The sequence below is a fragment of the Lepidochelys kempii genome, chromosome 5 (assembly GCF_965140285.1).
Source record: "Lepidochelys kempii isolate rLepKem1 chromosome 5, rLepKem1.hap1, whole genome shotgun sequence".
NCBI lineage: Eukaryota > Metazoa > Chordata > Testudines > Cheloniidae > Lepidochelys > Lepidochelys kempii.
In genome coordinates, this window is record NC_136384.1 from 81,658,078 (window position 1) to 81,679,274 (window position 21,197).

The 21,197-nt window shown below is 39.1% G+C and overlaps 1 protein-coding gene across 1 annotated transcript in view; it reads right to left on the reverse strand.

Annotated features, from left to right (window-relative positions):
* Positions 1 to 488: 488 nt before the first annotated feature.
* The window catches only part of FBN2 (fibrillin 2), a 254,203-nt gene continuing 233,494 nt past the window's right edge, over positions 489 to 21,197 (reverse strand). The window contains exons 57-65 of the mRNA XM_073344871.1: positions 20,298 to 20,504; positions 18,481 to 18,606; positions 17,709 to 17,831; positions 15,670 to 15,786; positions 14,858 to 14,986; positions 11,473 to 11,592; positions 6,887 to 7,118; positions 5,017 to 5,188; positions 489 to 2,364 (exon numbers count right to left, since the gene is read on the reverse strand). Of these exons, the coding sequence (XP_073200972.1) occupies positions 1,990 to 2,364; positions 5,017 to 5,188; positions 6,887 to 7,118; positions 11,473 to 11,592; positions 14,858 to 14,986; positions 15,670 to 15,786; positions 17,709 to 17,831; positions 18,481 to 18,606; positions 20,298 to 20,504 (1,601 nt within the window). The 3' untranslated portion in view covers positions 489 to 1,989. The remainder of the gene's footprint in view (positions 2,365 to 5,016; positions 5,189 to 6,886; positions 7,119 to 11,472; positions 11,593 to 14,857; positions 14,987 to 15,669; positions 15,787 to 17,708; positions 17,832 to 18,480; positions 18,607 to 20,297; positions 20,505 to 21,197) is intronic.

Genomic DNA, 21,197 nt, shown 5'->3' on the forward strand with positions numbered 1-21,197 from the left:
CCCTTTTGTTATTACTAGGGGTGCCTGATCTTGGGACTTAAGTATCCAAGTCTCTTTATGAATCTAGCTACCTGATTCTAGGACATAATTAATGTTGTACACTTATGAAGCATTGTTTAAAAATAATTGAGATTGTAGTGGTCAAATACTGAACCCAGAGTTTATAGGTAAAGGTTGAAAGTCAGTGTGAGATTTCACTGGACTTACTCCCGATGGACAGCAGTATAAGGGAGACAGACTTGAATTAGGTTTTTCTAATGTTGTGGGATAAATTTAACACTGTGCAAGGACAGAATATTTAACATAGTTACCAGTGTGTCCTGAAGAACCTAGTTAGTATCAAGCCAGGGGAAGAATGCACCTCCATGGACTGCTGTTTCTGCCATTCATTAGTGACACCATCCAACTATGCAGTTGGGCAGGTGTTCTCTTTTAAAATACATGTACAATTCAAGACACCTACCCCAAAATAAGCTTTATTGCAAGAAAAGTGTTGTCATAGTGATACAGACCTACAAATAAAAAATATAAATCTCACAAACAGTTGATTTAAAATTTAGAAGGGTTCTCCTTCCCAAAAACCCAACAGAGTGTAACTTGTCTTTAGTCAGCATGGCTACATGACTGAAATAAACCTGGAGTCTGCATGTGCTTTGGCTATTTCACATAATGAGGTTCTGTTCTATGACGAGTTACAGGCACCAGCTGTCAAAAAAAAAAAAAAGCACCATGGAGACATACATGTAACACAGAATGGTACAACATTAAAAAAAATTGCTAAAGAAAACTAAATGTCATGTACAAACATCTTTCTTACAAAATAGGCTAGGATAAAATGAGGCATATGGTGTATAACTACAGTATTAATGAAAGTTCTAAAAAAAAATGATTTCAAATATATTTTCCTGGTCTGCACTGCGTAATTAGTTTGCACATATGGCAGTCCTGAAACAGCTCAATCCTAGTAAATGCACCATTAATCCAAGCCAGCACCAAACCGAGTGAAACATCAGGTGTTCCCTTCAAAGGAAATACTTTTTTTTTTTCAGCTGCCTACAGTAATGCAAGTATGTAGAGCACCTTTTGTGAGAATGAGGTGTTGTGGTAGCACATGTGGTACCTTGAGGTTATCGGAAGGAAATACAGTACAGGTTGGCCTGCAATGCTAATGGTATCACAAGCAGTCAAGGTATTTTGCTACAGTGGTTGTGCCTCAGCTTCCCATTATTTCGTGTGGCTGATACAGAATAAAGTCCTAATGACAGGCAGTGAGAGAGAATCATCTTTACAGAGACTAATATTGTAATTTAAGACTTTTTTTTGACTAGTCAATGTTTTTGAAGCATCCTTTTAAATGTCTTTTAGAGGGTGGTGTCAGAGCTGAAAGAGCACTGGTAATAGCATGGAAATGTATTTTTAAAAGTATTTGGACAACTGGCACACAAAAGGAAACCTTTTTCAAATCTACTGGATTTTTTTTTAAGAATACCTCTAAAATAGCTCAAATTTATAAATCTAAAGAAAAACAAATGAGTTTCCCTTTTGTTTACATAGTTTGTAATTTCTCCATATATTACTGCATTAAAATAAATAAACATCTATATTTTTTTAATTAGCACCTATAGCAAAATACCCAAAGTGTTACAGACTGCTAACAGGAAAAAATTGTTCACATTTTTGTGCCATTTAGTGCCATGTGTTGACCTCTTGAACTTTAGTTTTAATATACTTTAAATTGAGGTTATATAAAGGATACAGTAACCATGGTTGCCCTTGTAATCAAACTTTTGACCATGGCAGAGTCAGTCATTCCTCCTGCAAGGGTCATTCTGTAGACTTGGCAGGGTGGAAAGATAGAGGTCTTTTTTTTTTCCTTTTAAAAAATTAAGTCCAATGACTCCTTAAAGCTTTTGAAAAGTAGACATGCTCAGGTGGATAAATAGATGAACAGAAGTGATTCAAGAACTGGATTAAGTCTAGAAGAGGTGGCTAATAGAGTTCAATCCACAGTCTCATTCTGAGCACTTCTCCAAGCTCTCCTAGGAGGTAGTTGTCCTCGTTGCTATCTTCCAGTTTCTTTAGTTCCTTCTTCTTGTATAGAGGAATGCTAGTGATTTCCAGTGTGTAAGTGCCAGGCACTGACTTTTTCTTAGCTGTGTGCAGGTAACTAAATCCATCCCTCTGATGGATTTGAAAGATGCCATAATCGTTGCCATGGGAGATGATGTAGCGGACATGGTTGGTAAGGGGCTGTATAGCTGGCATGAGTTCTAGAATGTGTTCTTTGTTACCAAGCTCAGAGAAGTTCAACCTCATCTTCAAAGGAGAGTCAATGTCTAAGCTTTCCAAGCTAATCTGCTCAATCTGAAGTGAAAGAGAAAAGGATAGTTGGAGAGAGAGAGAGACACACACACACACTATATTATTCCTAAAGCAATGCAAATTAATGAGTTTGATTAGTAACAGTTTAATTCCTCTCTCAAAAACTGCAGCTGTGAAAGAAGCCCTTTATAAATCCTTTCCAACTGGGAGAACTACTCAGTTCCACATAACACACCCTGTAAATCTTTAAGGCTTCTCACGCAGGTTTTACAGAATAATTAAAGTTACAGCCCCAAATCCACAGAGGGTTCAGATTTCAATCTTGCCTCAGAGTTTACATCATCTCATGCTTGCTCCAAAAAAAGTCCTGGTTTAACTGCAGAAAAGAAACAGGAAATATCCCAACATTTCCAACCTGTTCTTAATACCTGATCAAACTTCACTGTGAAAGAGTATGGAAACAGAATGGAACTCTGAACTGCTATACTGGAAGTTCTTTGAACAATGTTTTCTGTATAGAAGCTTCAGTGAGAGTCTACATCCTGGCATTTGAGAAACTATGTTCAGCAGCTGCCAGTGACAAGAGTAGTGAAAAAAAATCTGCACTACTAGCAAACTGATCCTCCCAAAGGGGGAAATTTTGCTTTGATGTAACACAAATGGAGTTTGAATTTGCCCCAGTGTGTTTCATGTGAATACAGATTGGGGGTGGGGGAGAGATAAATTAATCTAATAGTTTTGTTATAACAAAAGGCTGGTGGTTGTCGGTGAAAACTGTTCTTCATCTAATGAAAGAGCTATAAAAGGCTGCGACTTCTTTGGGAAGTCTTTCTCTTGCTTCTCTCTTTTTGATAGATCTTTACTTCTCAGGAAATGACTGGGGTACCCATTATTCTCATGCTGCACAGCAGAATGTTAGCAGTTCAAGTCCTTCTGCATCTATAACAGGGTGCCCTCAAAAAGGGTCAAATCCTATCACACTACATACTATTATGCACTGTAGATTAAACAAAGCAAATTGAGGGTGGCTGCAGGTGCTGCGACAAGTTGTTCATTGAACCTCAGGCATGCGGCTAGTCAACAAGACCCAGCCAATCCCAACTTTTTTTTTTTTTTTAAACAAAATATATGTATTTACTATGAAAATTCCAAAGTAAATTAGGGGATTTCACATAAGGCTAATAGCACCAGATAACAATATGGCTTACTGCCATGTGAGAGCTATAGTAACGAGACTAGGGTACAGTGAACTAGATGAGAAATGAATGCTGTATGAGGGGATTTTTTACGTTTTTGGAAGGTGCTTGTATGTTCCACTGCTATGAATGGAACATAAATAACTGGATAGCTTGGTAACAAGATGAACACATTAGATAGGAGTGAAGTAATGACTTAGGTGGTACCATACTGTCATCAGGTAACTGTACATCATCATCATCAGAAGTATTAAGTCCAAGAAACCACTTTTCTCTTACAATTGTTAATGTGGCTAACTGATACTACCCCCTCCCCCAGATCTAAATGAGGAAATTTATTCTCCTCTTTCTGCCACTATTTCATGGGACTCCTTAGCAAAAGCATGTTTTATCTTAGACATGCACAAAAGGCTCTCCTCTTTGCTGAGATATTTAGGTAAAATTCAGATGTTTTCATTCCACATTCTACTTTCTTGTCACTAAGGCCGAGTCCACACACAACCCCTTGTAAGGCAGGGATGGCAGCACTAACAAGCTCTTCAGAAACTGCCATCAAAGCCAATCCATGGATCAACATTTGAACAATGCCATGCAACAGCCCTCCTCTCCAGAAGTGGTCGAGGCCACTTCTATGCTATGACCAACCTTTTATGGATCAAAGAGTGGGAATAATAACTCCTTATGTCAGGGTTGTGGTCTGGCTGAGGCGCTCCAAGCTTTGCTTATGTAAGAAACTTAATCACTACTACCTTATGTAAATCTAGCAGTAAAAACTTACTTTAATCGTCCATAATGCTTTTCATCTGCAATCAGAGCCCTTGTAAAAACTATGAGAAGACTTATATCCCTTGGTTGCTTTTTTTTTTTTTTTTTAAACCAAATCAGTAGTTTCTCATTACTGGCATAAAACAACATCCTGGAATACAGATAACCACTGATTTGCTGCATGATGCTGTAAGGGGTAGGGGAAGCTCCACTGTAATGGGCAGTCTGTCTCCCAAACTAGCGCTACATAACCTAATAGGTATGCTTTTTGCCCTAAGGCTTCTTGCTACCTCAATAAAAATTGACGAAAACAAGGGAACATGCCCAAAATACATCCTGTGGTGGGAGTCAACCACTGATCCCATCTCTTCATTTCCATTTGTCAAAAATACACTAACACATAAGGAAAGTCTTGAGCCTGATCCAGAAGTGGTTCTCTGGTATTGGCAATTACATCACAATATGATTAATTTACCCTTAAGCACATATATAAATAGCTCAGGTTTAGAAGCTAATCATCATATTGTAAAAACTCGATGGCCACATAAGCCTGCACTATTGTGACTACAGAATGCTGCACAGATAGTCATCTGGAACTTCAAAATGACTATGGTAATAGAACTTCACTCCTCCTTGTGTCAGCTGTGTTGTGTTTGACATACCATGGAGTAGTTCTGATTCCAGGACAGTGTTAAGTATATATATTAGCTAGTTTATTATGGTATTCACTCACCTCCGCTTGCTCAGTTTCATTCACACTTCTTTTCCTCCTGCTGTTTTTGTTGGAGTAACCATTGATTTTGCATTCATAACATGCTTCAGGGGACAAAGCATTTTCTTCATCTACATCTCCACCCAGAGGGAGGTACTGGCCTTTGTTAAATCCCATTCCTGAGACACAATGGCTGTTGAATAGGGATGATCATATGAGTGACCCATTTCTCAAAATGTTCACAGACAGATAACATGTTTCTTTTAACTTCAGTTTTATGTCCTCCTCATTTAGATGGGGGAAAAGCCCACGTAATCCCTTGCACTGTTACACAATAGCTCTATTTCCCCCTAGGATGTCCGTGTAATAATTTTTTAAAATTTGTCCTGTATAGTGTAACATGCTGAAAAAAGGATGGTTATCTGTTGCTAGAGACCATTATAGAGCTCCCTAATTCTCAATACACAGAACATTAATACATCACAAAGAATAGATCTCCAACAGGACATTTGGCATCCAAAGTAAATGTTCTGACTACTATTTGAAGCTAATGGGCTATTATATTCATTTTGTATTATTCATTCTCTCTTTTTTCTGCTTTGTCTTGATCAGTGCAATAGATATTCCTTACTAATCATTGTATAGATGTTCCCTCATCTATAGGATGAAGGAAAGGTACAATTAGATGAGGAATATCCCCATTCCATTTGTAAAAGTGCTCCAAATACACAATGTACTGCCACCAAAAGGGGAATGACAGCTACAGTAACTCCTTACTTAACGTTGTACTTATGTTCCTGAAAAATGCTACTTTAAGTGAAACAATGTTAAGTGACTCCAATTTCCCCATAAGAATTAATGTAAATAGGGGGGTTAGGTTCCAGGGAAATTTTTTTCACCAGACAAAAGACTATTTTTTTTATATTTATACACACACACACACACACAGTATAAGTTTTAAACAAACAATTTAATGTAATACTATACACAGCAATGATGACTGTGAAGCTTGGTTGAGGTGGTGGATGGAGTAAGAGGGTGGGATATTTCCCAGGGAATGCCTTACTGCTAAATGATGAACTAGCACTCGGCTGAGCCCTCAAGTGTTAACACATTGTTAATGTAGCCTCACAGTCTACAAGGCAGCATGAATGGAGGGAGGAGCGACAACATGGCAGAGAGAGACAGAGACATACACCATGTGTGTGAGTGAGAGACGCGCATTGCCCCTTTAAGTATGCTGACCCCACTCTGAGTACACTGCCCTTTTAAGTAGATCAGCAAGTTGAGACAGCAGCTGCTGTCAGCAAGCTCCTTCCATCCTGAGCCCTACCGTGTCCCCACCTGCTCTATGGAGCTGGGGTTTGGGGGGGGGGCAGGAGACACCCTGACATTAGCACCCTTCTCTTCCCCCACTTTCCCCCCACACAGCAAGCAGGAGGCTCCTGGGAGCATCTCCAAGGCAGAGGGCTGGAGCAGCACAGGCAGGACAGCTGAACTGCCTGGTAATTGATAGCCTGCTGGTCAGCTGCCGCACAGGGAATTTAGGGGAGTGGGGAGCTGATGGGGGGCTGCCGGTCCACCCTGGTTCCAAGCCCCCACCAGCTAGCTCGAACACACTGGCCTCGAGCCATCTCCTGGCTTGCCTTTGCCACAAATCCACCTTCTTCAGGCCTACTGTAGAGACTGCCATAGGGCTGTATGGACTGTAGCATGCAGAGTTGTTGGAGGCCCTGTGTGCTCCTGCACTAGTTCTGTTGCCAGCTGCGTTTTCTGCAGCCCTTACTTTGATAGCCATTGCTTTTTATGGTGACCACTTATTACAATGTGTTATACAATCATCATAAGTGTTGGGAGGAAGAATGTTTGTGAGAGGGAGGAAGAGACTCACCCTTGTCCAACTCTGTAGTATCCAGGAGGGCAGCCACAGAGATAACCACCTTCTGTGTTGGAACAGCCGTAATTGCAGGGGTTTTTAGTGGAGGAACACTCATTCACATCATGGCATGCACTAGAGAACTGGTCATAAGAAAATCCAGATGGACAAGTGCACTTGTAACTTCCGAGTGTGTTGTAGCAGGAAGCGGTGCCGCAAGCACTAGGGTTGGTACATTCATTTTCATCTAATAAGCAAAATAAACGATTGTTTATCCAGTTGAGAAGATACCATCGTGGCAGGTTGTAGTCATAAACAGCTTATGATGTCCAGGGAGGGAAAAATATGTATTGCTAGAATTTCTAATGCCCCACACAGGGCATGGGCATGTGCCAAATGTAGTCCTTCCCAACTTATAACTCTTACTACAAATGCAAGCTGTAAGCCTCCCCTCGCCCCCTGACATTCAAATTAGCCCAGGCTCAGCCTCCTTCTTAGAAATTACTACACCACTGATCCATCTCTGACGGTAGCTAGGTATCAAATGCTGCAGAGGTCCTCAAATCTGTATTTTGGAAGTAATAAACTCAAATTTCCACTGAGATGTTTTCAGCTAGTTCAGGATCATGTTCTTTGCTGTTCTTTTTTGCTTTCCACCAACACCACATTTCCCCCAAGGATACTATTAGGTGAGGATAAATCTGTAGTGGAGAAGAGTATTTTTGTGGTTTCCTCAACCATTAAAATAAAGCCATTTGAGTTCATGCAAAGACGAAGTGCTTCACCCATAATTCTATTGCAGGACTTGGATGATCTTAACTATTTTATGCAGGAGGGGGTGGGGGATTTAGAATATTCTAAAAGAAAGAAACCAGAGCTTATCTCACACACACAGTATTAATGGGATGGCTGTTTGGGCATCTCATCATCTTCTCTTTAATTTGTTTTGACAGGCTATAAGTAAAACCTTATGTAAAAAGAGAGCACACTGGGGGATAATCAAGTAAATTATCCTCATCTGGATTTTCTGGAAACTCTCAGAAGAGACTGCCAGCAGTATCATTCTGATCTGCCGCATGGATTGTTGTGCAAGTCACCAAATGTTCATCCATTGCATATGGAAGTCAGTCTGTCTAGGTATGTATCTAACCCAATCACTGCAGTATTGGAGTGCTTCCCAAGGATTATCCTTATAAAATCTTTGGGAAGTAGGGAAAATACTAACATCCCCATTTTACAGCTGGGGAATTGAGTCACAGAGCAAATAACTGACCCACTCAAATACACAATGCAAGTCACAACCAGAAATTTCATATTCCGTGCCTTAACACACAAGGCCATCTTTCCTCAGTGAGAGAGTGATACATTGGTAGGGCAAGCTTCACATGACTCTAGAATCCTTGATCACAATTTACTTTGTATCTCACTGGAGAGAAATTAGGTGTAACCAGAATCCTGCATGAACATGTTAAACGTATGTTTACAGATATACTGTATCTCTGTTCATTAAAATATCCTAAACAGTACATGGTTTTAAAAATGCTTCAAGAAATTACATTTGGCACAAGTTTATTTGGTATTTTATTGCCATTTTTAGCAGAGCTGGAATGTTGCCAACAAAAGCGCTTTTAGTAGATTTGTAACCAGGTTGTGTTGTTCTGATATAATTAGATCTGACATTTATATGTGGAATGTCTTTCCTAATTGGGAAACTAAATCAGATATACAGCAACAAAATGAACAAGGGAGAAAAAGTTGTTTTTATAACACAGTAAGAATTTCTCTGTGTCTGTGCAGCTGTGGTATGCAGACAAATTACCATGCAATAGAAATTAATCTTATCGTTTACATTGAGGTGCACCACATGAAGTGATTCCATAGAAAAATAATTTTGAAATTGCAATGTGTAGGAATAATACTTGAAGTAATACTTAAAAGACTGTTTTAAAAATAGTCATGAATTTAGCACTTTTTTGCACCTTCACTTCCCTCTGGTATATCCTGTTGTTGTAGATCTATATTAGGTCATTTTAAAGCATATGATGATATGACTCTTTACCATACTTGAGAGTCCCATTAAAATTTTTAAACTGGATTTTCAAACTATTTCCACAATAGTCAAATCATGATATACTCAAAATGTCCACTGGAGAGACAAACATGCTATACAAAAAGCAGCAGCAGAGCAGTGGAAATGATTCAATTCTTTGTAAACCGCTCCCCACAAAAAAAATTTGACAAGGTCCCTTAAGCTCTAAACTTTCTGAACCTAACTGATTTCACATATGAATGGAGTGTTCATGAATAGCTAGAGACTATAAATGCATCAAGAGAGGTTAAAGTGAATGAACTTTTATTAGGTTTCCCCCACTTTATTAGGTTCTTCTACTCCCTTTTGGAATCTTAAATAACTCTCCTCACTAGATACTGAAAGTTTCTCAGAGCTCTTTCAAATCTAGAGTACTCATTTCCAGATCCTAGTGAATTCTCTTGAACTGAACATTGTTGTTGTCCCATTTCCTTACACCTTTCTTGCTGTTCTGATGTCTGACTTTGAAAAATTGAAGTTTTTGGTATTTTAAAAATAATTTTTGTTGTCATTTGTACACTAGTTTTTAAATTTCCCATTCATGTAATGCATATCCATTCTCGTAATTTATAAAACAATGTGAAATAATGATGAATCCTATTTTCATGCTATTTGATTGTTTTATCTACAATATACAGTAAAAGTTGTTTTATCTGGCATGCTAGGGGAATGGGAGGTGCCGGTAAGTGAAAAATGCCAGTTAACTAAGAGGGAGGGAATTTGGGTGTAGTGCTTGGGTGCGGTGTGCAGTCTTGGGGAGGGAGTTTGGGGGCAGGAAGCAGCTCGGGGCAGGATTCAGGGGGCACTCACCTAAGGTGGCTCCCTGACTGCTCCTAGGTGCACAGCAGGTGGCTCTGTGTGCTGCCTCCGCCTGCAGGCGCTGCCCCTGCAGCTCCCATCGTCCACAGTTCCCAGCCAATGGGAGCTGTGGAGGCAGCACTTGGGGCGGGGCTCCATACCTCCTTCCAGGCCCCAACTCTCTGCTGGCCCATGCCAACCCGATCAATGAAGATCAGAAATGCCTGTTTATAGAGCTTTCCGGTTGGTGATGTGCCAGACAAAACACCGTTTACTATAAAAATGTAAACTTTTATTGTAAGTGGATACATTAAAACTAATTGAAAAACTAACAATCTGCTCAATATAAGCATTTCTGAGATCCTTTTTATCGTTTAAATTAAATGCTATATACTTTATGCATCTTTGGTTCTTTAAAAAGTTAATTGTGTGTGACTATTGGCCTGACAGTCCTGGATCTGAATATCCTCTGTTTCTTATGAGAACAAATACAGAATGGGCTGTGGAAATGCACTGCTCCGCCAATATACTCAAACCTTGAACCAAAGTATTTCAAATGGCTAGAATAACTGCCTCTTTAGTAATTCACATTCAGTTCTTAACTTCTCTACTAGACTGAAAACACCAACTCATTCCCTATACCACAGATTAGTGGTTTTCAACCTGTGGTCTGCGATACCCCTGGGGGTCTGCAGACTACATCTAAGAAGGGATCCGCACCTTCATACGAAATATTTGAGGGGTCCACAAATGAAAACCACTGCCATAGATTACCAAACAAATGGGTATCAAATGGTAACCCTTCTGGAATTATTATTAGTTTTCTATAGGTCTTTTTGTAACTATCTCTTATTTTCTTTTGACATCTAGCTCTGGCATAATTTTTTTTTTTTTTTTTAATTTCTGCTGCAGGATGGTTTTTAAAAAAAAGCACATAGAAAGGTGACATTTGTACTCATTTCTGTAGATTGCTATAGAATTTACATTAAGCCATATTGCTTTTATCCATAGGATTTTTCCATAAGGAAAATCTCTTGATCATTACAAACCTTGAGATAGATATGAATCCGTGATTTAGAAGTGAAGTTGTAATTTCATCCCTCCCCACTATTAAAAAAAGTTTTTTTCTCCCAAAAGTATTATTGAGTGGGTACTGCTGACCCTATATTTGATCATCTTTCTTGCCCTTAAAAGAAATATGGATCATATCATCTGTTTGTCTTTGTATTTGAAAAATATGGTGTTCTATTACGTTTTTATTGTATTCTTGCTAATTCTGTTTTACAGAATCCTGAGTGCTTGGGGTTGCGGGGGGACGACTCATTATGGTTAATCTTTGTCTTTATTTAATTTCATTTGCTTCTTTTGCTGCTATTCTATCAATTGAAAGGTTTGTACATGTGTGGTTATCTGTGTCTGTTTAGCACTTTACAGCTATTGACTAAAGTGCTAACTCTTTCCTAGCAAGGGCTTTACAGGCCTTCCGTGGAAATTATCTTGAATTTTTGTGTCTTTCCCTCCCCTTGCAAGGCAGTAACAGTCAGCTGACATGATTTGATGCAACTATACCCCTTTCAACTTCGTAAGTCAGAGAGGATCTACACAAGTTTAATGTAGGTACCTCTGAACCTAAAAGATGTTCATAGGGTTTTTGAAAATCTAAGTGTTTCGTCGTTGTTATGTAACGTCTGGGTCAAAAGGAGATCGTTCTTACCCACGCACTGATTCCACTGATAATGTTGAATGTATCCTTGTGGGCACCCACATCTGTAGCCACCCAGGATGTTCTGGCAGCCATGTTGGCACCTGTGGTTTCCATCACATTCATTCACATCTGCTCCCCCGTCAAAAAAAAAAAAAAAAATGTGGAAGAAGAAATGGTTACACAAACTGCCTACAACAAGTAAGCAAACCAACCCCACGCAACCACCACACACAACTTATTTCAATAACTATAATTAAAGGACCATACTCTATCCATAGAAGATTCTTCACCCAAGCTTGAAGCTGCATCTGTAATTTGGCTCCTTACACAAGCTAATGGAAGTATTTGCTTTCATAAGTTGCAAGACTGGGCCCATCCACAGTAACTACATATGGTGTGTTTGGTATGTGTTGGATACATGCACAGGACCTGATCCTGCAAAGTGCTGAGTGTTTCTTGGGAGGCTGATGTTCAGTACCTAGCAGGAGTGGGTTCTATAGGGCACAGTCCCGATGTTCTCTTTAAGATTTGTGTCTTCAATAACTGTGTTCCTTCAGATAACTATTATATCCATTAAGTGAGATTATCAAGTTATGTAATTGCTGTATAAACGATCCAACAGCTTGAAAAACATTGAATGCGCGTAGGACAAATTGCAGGGTTTTCAATGTCCCATGGAGTCCAGGAGCTCCATAAAATTTTGAGACGTGCCTACATGATTTGGGAGTCTGTCCCATTTTTCAAAAGTGAGTCAGGAACATAGGCTCTTAAGTCACTTGGGTGCTTTTTGGAAATGTTACCCTTATGACCATTGTGTGCATCTGAGATGCAAATCCACTTTTTTTTTTTTTTTAATTGCAAACAGGCAAGAAGCTCTTAATGAAAGGTGCTTCAGCATGTTATGTTCCAATATGCTATCTGAATTGAAAACAATGCCTTTGAACATAGTAATGCATCTGGGATGTTTTGCTTCAATAGAGGGGAACCTACGAGTGGCAGTTGTGAGTGAAGTGTGCAGGAATTTGCAGGACTGCTTGCAGACTTCCACAAACTCTGTAGAACTAGATTTAGAATAATTAAATAATATTATCAGAACTTCCTCCAGAACTGGGACTACGTGCCAAGACTTCTCTAGACTGCCAGTCACAAGAGGGCATACATCCAGTTTCCAATAACTTGCTTTGCAAGGACTTTTTGTTGTTGTTGCTAGTCTGAAAGGCACTTAGAAATACAAACATGTAAAATAAGCACAGAGGTAATCTAATTTGTCTACCTATACGCAGTGAGGAAAGCCAAATTAAAAGTTTTCAGGGCTAAGTGCGAAGAAAGGTGAAGGGGATGGCCATAAGGGAAAAGAGAAGGCAAGAAAACACTTCTGCATGAAAGGTTTCAGAGTAGCAGCCATGTTAGTCTGTATTCGCAAAAAGAAAAGGAGAACTTGTGGCACCTTAGAGACTAACAAATTTATTTGAGCATAAGCTTTCGTGAGCTACTGCTCACTTCATCGGATGCACATGAAGTGAGCAGTAGCTCACAAAAGCTTATGCTCAAATAAATTTGTTAGTCTCTAAGGTGCCACAAGTACTCCTTTTCTTTCTGTATGAAAGTCTCCTATTTTAAAAAATATGCACATTAATTAAAAGTTTCACCTAACAGCAAGTTGTAAGCAGCCTAACAAATGTCTACTGTGTTCACTAGAATATCAAACTCCCAATTATATTTCTCAATCTTGTAATTAGAAATGTAATTTACTACTCGTGATCTCCAAAAATTTGAGGCAGACTTGCGGTGCTTGAAACTCAAATATTGTTTGTGGTGATTGACACTGCAGTCTTTTAATTGCTCTAGCTTTTGTGTATTACTCTGTAAAAATCCCAAACACTGTGTAAGTAAATGGTTAGCATCATATTCACTATGACCAAAAAAGAGCACTCACGTGACATTTATCTTGTAGAAAAAAGGGGTGAAACATTGGTTTAGAACACCTTAACATGTTTATGTCTGACTCTTCCTATTCCAGCCATTTATAAACAGTGGCTGGGAAAACACTTTTTATCATATTCTAAAAAGTTGCTTTATTTTATTGTCACACATTTCAAGCTAAAACCCTACCCCTGGGCCATGCATATTCCAAGATTCCTGTGGAAAACTGCTTCAAAATCCCAACTTTCATATAAAATAGAATGTTTCTAGTGCTTACGGTTGTGAAGATTATAATCTGTTCACTTTTTTAAAATTTACTGATGCAGTGTCACCTGCCTGAGCCTGGAGAGAGCCTAAAATAATAGCCATGGAATTTGGCATGTTTCCAAGATACCAGAGAATTCAGCATTTCTGCCGTGGAACTTTTCACTTTGCTGCCATCAGGCACCAATACTCTCGGTTTGCTGCACTGTTGAGATCTGGCTGCAGCTGCCACCTATGCTCTAATTTTCCTACAAAGGAACTGGTTTTCGGTTAGAGCTTGTCAGGAAATTGTTTTCCATTTGGAATGGGGATGGCAAGTTGAAATATCATATTTTGGGGAAGAGAAAATTGGAAAAAATGTTGGTTTGGGTCAACTGAAACTTTGTTTGAATTTAAACCATTTACAAAAATTACTCTAATTTGAAACAGAAATTTTTCCATTTAAAAATGTCAAAATGTGGTGTTTTGACAATTTCCAAACTGAACATTTGTTGAGCTGCGAAATTGATTGAAACCAAAATTTTTCTGTTAAATATTTTCACTGCTCCATGGAGCCAGAACTGGAGTCCAGCTTGCTCCCAGGAGTGTAGGCAAGCAGTTAGGCTGCCTGAAAAAAATGCATAGTAACTGAGAAGATAAATTGCTCACTACTTCCTTGGTGCACATGGGAGGAGAGGCTGGGAAGCTGGTTCTAAGATGGGCTGCCTGGATAACATGAGAGCTGAGACTAAGGGAGTAAAGCTGGGCTGCCAGGAGAGCAAAACTTTAAACCTTAGCTTCAGAAATAATTGTTATATGTGTCTTTTGAGTATTTTCAATGATGAGCTAAACTGGGTGTGTTTAGAGGTGTGGGGGCAGGAATGAAGGGTATTTTATGGAGAGAGCATACATTACTGTTGCAATGGAATGTGGGGGCTGCAGCTGAGAAGTTTAGTAGTTGTTCTGCGGCAGAGTACTCAGGATTCTGCTTATGCTACTACTGGCAAATTGAACTGTGAGTGTGCACAACAAACCAGTAGGGTAAGTAAATTGTCGATACAAATCTTCTGAACTACATTCCTGGTTTTTTTTCCTTGTCTGCTCTAAGGCTAAGTGTCTGATGTTGCAACTCACGCAAATACTCCATTTGACTTCAGTAGGACTACTCATATAAGAACGAACTGCAGATTTCTGCCTTAGCAGAGAATGTATGGCCTTCAGAATTTACCTTCACAGTTTAATCCAGTAGAATCCAGAGAGAAGCCTCTCTGACACTCACAGCTAAAACTTCCAGGAGTGTTTTGACAGATTCCTTTTGATCCACAAAGTGATGGCTGTGAACCACACTCATTGTTATCTAGAAAAAAATGCAGTGATTTTTAACAAAAAATATTTATACAGATAAAGGAGGAGAAAGAAAGTACATAAGGGATGGGGTTAAGAGGTTACACATACAGGGTAAATATTCATACCTTTTTGTAGGTGTAGTTTGCACCTACTAAACTTGCCAGTCTAATTACTTAATTTGCAGACTTAGAGCCATAAATACTCAAATATTTGTGCTTGTACTGTGATTCAGTCTCTGGTGCAAAATACAGGTACAGATTGGGTGAGGAAAAAGGAGGGTCTTCTAAACATTTGACCCAACTGTGTACACTACACATGAGGATGGCTTTAGTTGGTAAGATATATATGCTAAAGTTTTTAAAGACATCTGTAGCTATCAAGGGAAAGAAAAAATTCTTTAATCTGTTTTTGATTAAGTCAGATTTTAATATTTTACCTCTGTCTTCATGTGGGTACATTTAGAATTAATATACAGTAACTACCTACAAATAGTCACTACAAAAATGCTTATTGTAGATGAGCTTCAGATATTTTTGCTTTTCATAATTATCTGCCTTTTTGAACGACTGAGAAATAAAATAGTCTGTATATTAATAAATCTGTGGTACAAAATAAATAGGCTCATATTAAATATTGCCCTTGTTTTTATAACAAAGAGAAATGTACAGAAACTTAGTGTTAACGTGTTCTTACCAATACAAGCAGTGTGATGTTGAGTGAAGCCCGGTGGACATTTACAAGTGAAGCCCCCAAGAGTGTTGACACAGAGGAACTGGCAGTTATGTTGTTTGGTCTGACATTCATCAAGATCTGAAAGTAGCAGATTTCTCTTAGTAAGACTCAGTGAAAAAGATGTAACCATGTTTGTTCTCTTTAAACAAGATCATCATGTGAAAGTACTTCCTTTTTAACTTAATATTAATTTCTTTATCACTTGAAGCATAAATCCATATTCATCAGGGAAGTACATGCTGGAGCAAGTTAAATAGTGTTGTCCCTGATTCTCTACTCTGTTAACAAAAAGTTACACATGTAGAACTAGTGTAATGAAGTGGCAAATCAGGCCTGTTAGCCACTCATTTTCTGATCATCATGCACCTCAGGTAAATTAGCATTAGCTTCCTCCTGCAGTTGGAATTAGTGCAAGGCTTTTCCTGAGTCATTCTACCGTTTTTTTCAAATCCATTAATTTGGCATTCAACTTGGTATAAAAGTTGTACACGACTTATACTTGACATGCAACATATACCACCTTCTGTATCACCACTGACTTTGGACCAGAGATTTCCCTGGGAGCTGCAGCTGTTATATCACCTCATGGAGTTGAGGGTATTTATTAGGGCTGTTAATTAATTGCAGTTAACTCATGTGATTAACTCAAAAAAATTAATCATGATTAAAAAACTTAATTGCAGTTTTAATCACACTGTTAAACAATAGACTACCAATTGAAATTTATTAAATATTTTGGATGTTTTTCTACATTTTCATATATATTGTATTCTGTGTTGTAATTGAAATCAAAGTGTGTATTATTTTTATTATAAATATTTGCACTGTAAAAATGATAAACAAAAGAAATAGTATTTTTCAATTCACCTCATACAAGTACTGTAGTGCAATTTACAATTGTAGATCTTTTTTGTTCCATAATAACTGCACTCAAAAACAAAACAATGTAAAACTTCAGTGCCCAAGTGTCCATTCAGTCCTACTTCTTGTTCAGCCAATCAAGTTTGTTTACATTTACAGGCAATAATGCTGCCCTCTTTTGATTTACAGTATCACCAGAAAGTGAGAACAGGCATTTGCATGGCAGTTTGGTAGCTGGCATTGTAAGGTCTTTATGTGCCAGATATGCTAAACATTCATATGCCTTTTCATGCTTCCATGCTGATGACACTCATTAAAAAAATGTGTTTATTAAATTTGTGACTAAACTCCTCGGGGGAGAATTGTATGTTCCCTGCTCTGTTTTACCCACATTCAGCCATATATTTCATGTTATAGCAGCCTTGGATGATGACCCAGCACATGTTATTTATTTTAAAAACACTTTGACAAAATGCAAAGAAGGTACCAATGTGAGATTTCTAAAGATAGCTACAGCACTTGACCCAAGGTTTAAGAATCTGAAGTGGCTTCCAAAATCTGAGAGGGATGAGGTGTGGAGCATGCTTTCAGAAGCCTTAAAAAAGCAACACTCTGATGCAGAAACTACAGAACACGAAATTAGAACACTAACCAGAAAATCAACCTTTTGCTGGTCGCATCTGACTCAGATAATGAAAATGAACATACGTCAGTCCGCACTGCTTTGGATAGTTATGGAGCCTGACCTGTCATCAGCATGGATGCATGTCCCCTGGAATGGTGTAGCTCACAAAAGCTTATGCTCAAGTAAATTTGTTAGTCTCTAAGGTGCCACAGGTACTCCTTCGCACTACATTACTTGTATTTTTTAATTCACGTAATACTATTTCTTGTTTTTTTACAGTGCAAATGCTTGTAATCAAAAATAATTATAAAGTGAGCACTGTACACTTTGTATTCTGTGTTATATTTGAAAATGTAGAAAACATCCAAAAATATTTAATTAAATGGTATTCTATTATTGTTTAACAGTGTGATTAATTATGATTAATTTTTTTAATTGCTTGACAGTCCTAGTATTTATAAAGTAGCCATCCCATAAAATAACGAATCTAGATGTAACTGACAACTTTTTTCACCTTTACATGTCTTTCCATCCTCTTGCAGGATGTAGCCACGGGGACATGAGCACTGGTAGCTTCCTTCTGAGTTCTTGCAGATAAAGTTGCATGGCTTTGGAGACTGGGAGCATTCATCAAGATCTAAGTAGGAGAATCAGTAATTAGTAAAAAATATTCATTTACTTACAAGGATGCTACTGAACAGCTGCACAAATAAATCTCTTAATTTTTCCAAATTATTTTTATAATTCTTTCCTTGCTTCCTAATTGTCCTCTTCTTTACAGATGCAAGCTACCATTGAAGTAACCTGAGAGGGTGGATAACTGAAGCAATAGTGCATTTGCTTTGAGGATCAGCTAGAACAGTGAAACTAATTTCTAAAGACAAAGCCTTTCACTCAGGGCCACTCTGTGGTCCCTTTAGTCTTAATTAATGGTAACTTCCTGACATGTCCTTTCGAGCAATTAATTATTAGCCTCTACGTGCCAAAAGCTTATTCCCCAAACCATGATTTGTCTGGTTAGTGGCCAGTTCAGTGGTATCTCATTCAGGTTGTTGCTGAAATATCACTAGGTTAGCAGAACTGTAATATGTTAAATCAGGTCTCAAGGCTCCCTAAAACTAAGTGTGAAGACTAAAATATATTTTGTGAAGAGAGGAAGAGAGAATTTTTGTATTCTGAGGCTTTAAAGAATTTACCTGGGAATTTCACTAAGAAAATAAACATTTCATTTTAAAAAAAATCTGTTGGATTAGCAAAAATACTAAACATTACAGTGATAACCTTACCCACACAGGATGTCCCACTTATTTCAGTGGTGTAGCCAACTTTACAAAAGCATCTAAAGGAACCCATTGTGTTGATGCATTGGCCATTTCTACACAGGTTTGGCATGACCTTACATTCATCAATATCTGGAGAAGAAATATACACGTCACCTTTTAAAATATGATTAAGCAGAAGCTCATTAGTATCACATATGAATGTAGCATCTGTAGTCTAATTCAATCTAGAAACATCTAATTTTTAAAACCAAGCTCATTACCCTCCCCTTTTGTTTTAAAATTCTCTCATTTGCCTTTTTTGAGAGGTGATAAAATGATCTTGTTCTCAGTGATAAACTCCAGCTTGCTGACCCTGATGGAATTACAGGACATTGAAACAGTACTGGGTGTATACAGATTCTTTTTTTTACCCTAATATTCTACCTACTTTTCCACCAACATGCTTCTACTACAAACTCCTATTTCCTTACTTTGTCATTAGAGATGGGCCCAATCCAATCACCCTTCATATTTTTGTTAAATTCTGTTCTACCTCTGGATCTGAACTCTGTAACTTGGTCCAACCTAATTCTCTTGCTAATGTACTGAGAAACCAAGCTCCAGTTCTGCAAACTTAATTTACACAATGTCTATATTTAATAGAAGTGAATTTTCTTTAGATTATGTTAAAAGAAAGTCAAATCAATCGTAAGAATTAAAAACACGTTTATGCTTTCTTTGAAGAAATATGTAGATCGTACAATGAAACTATTGTGTAGCTGCAGGTTTCAGTTGTTGATGCCTTTTGGCTCATGTGTATACCTTTTGCAGCATGTAACAGCTTCTAGACTGGGGTGGGCAATAATTTTCGTAGGGGGGCCGCTCCACGAATTTTGGTAAGTCGTCATGGGCCGCACATTTCTACTATATTAATGGAGTAGGTGCGGGGTCTGGGAGGGAGTATGGGTGCAGGAGGAGCTCCAGGTGGGTGCAGAGTGCAGGAGACGGTGAGGGGTGTGGACTCTGGGAGGGAGTTTGGTGTAGGAGGGGGTTCTGATCTGGGACGGGGGGTTGTGGTGGGGGAAGGGGCTGCGAGGTGCAGGCTCTGGCCAGGAGGCACTTACCACAGGCAGCTCCCAGCCAGCGGCACAGTGGGGCGCTCCCGGCAGCGGCAGGCTGCTGCTGGCACGTCTCTGTGCGCCCCTTGCAGTGGGGGAGCGGGTCTCCGTATGCTGTTTGCGCCCGCAAGCACCACCTCTGCAGCTCCCATTGGAGCCGTGAGGATGGTGCTGGGAGCAGCACATGGAGCCGTCTCCTCCTCCCCGCAAGGGGCACACAAAGACATGCTAGCAGCAGCCTGCCGCTTCCGGGACCAGTGTGGGGCCACAGCAGGCAGGCAGCCTGCCTGAGCGCCCCGCTGTGCCGTGGGACTTTTAGCGGTCCGGACTCGAGATCGCAAGGGGCAGAGAAGGCCGGACAGAAATGTTAGACGGGCCAGATCTGGGCCGCGGGACGTATTTTGCCCACCCCTGTTCTCGACAACTTTTAGCCTTTCAGTTTATTAGTCGTCGTCTCCTGCTTTAGGACTCAATTCTGCAAATCCTTGCTTATGTGAATATTCCCACAGCAGGTACTAGGTAAGGATTTGTAGGTGCTGCCCATTGAAAAGCATATGAAATAAATTATTATTGAATGTGTAGAAAACACGAAGCTGAGCAATTTTGCAGTAAACTTCAGAAATGCTGGTAACTTCAGCTAAATATCTCAGAGATTTAAGAAAGCATGTTACTTTCTGTGTTATCTTTGTCTATTTCCTCTCCTCTACCTCTTCCCACAATTACCTCTTCCATCTGTTGTATATCCTGGTCCATGTGGACACAGTTTCTTATATTGGGTGATTCCTGGCAGTGGACAAAGCTCACACTGGTTACCCCAGCCTCGCCCTCCATCACAGCAGCACTCTGACTTGGTGACAAGGTTACGGCTACTGGAAGCCATCTGGCACATTGTCTGTAAAACTTCAGCAAAGCAGAATCCTTGGCGGTTATCTGAAAGGAGAGAGTGGAGGGGTCAAGAAAGAATGTGAGCTGGATGTGTATTAAACAGGAAGTCTCACTGATACTATTATGGTCCATTATTGTTGCATATGAATGCGTTTAAAAGTGAACTAGAAAAGAAAACTGCAATGAGCCCAGATTTATGTGCTGAGTGACTCTGATAGCAACCAGTTTTTGGGGAGCATTTTAGCATATTAATATGGTTTATCTTACCTTACCCTAAAAATATTTTGACAATCTACTGCTCTTAAAGGGTTGCTAGGGCTTCCCCAAGTGAGTCAGTGGTTACATGAGACCTGGTATCAGTAATGTCTCACAATAATACATCCTGGAGCATCCCCCAGTGAACCTGGCAGAGCAGCTTACTTGTGTGAATGATAAAATAAACTGGCAAACTTAAGTGTAAACATGGTCTTAGCATGCTAAATATCCCCCCAATTAGCATAATTTTTTACACAGACGATACTGACACTAGTAATAGGACCAGTGTCATCTGATTGATTTGTTAGTTAAAATGGAATGGATTTCCTTATTGCAGGCTGTTCTCTGAAAGTAGCTCTTTCACTGGCAAAATATTTCCTTTCATAGTAAAAATCAGGTGTATTTTACTAAAAGTGATACACCATGGATCATATGCATTCCTGGTTTGCACTGGCTTGTGGAAGCATAGTATCTCCATCATAC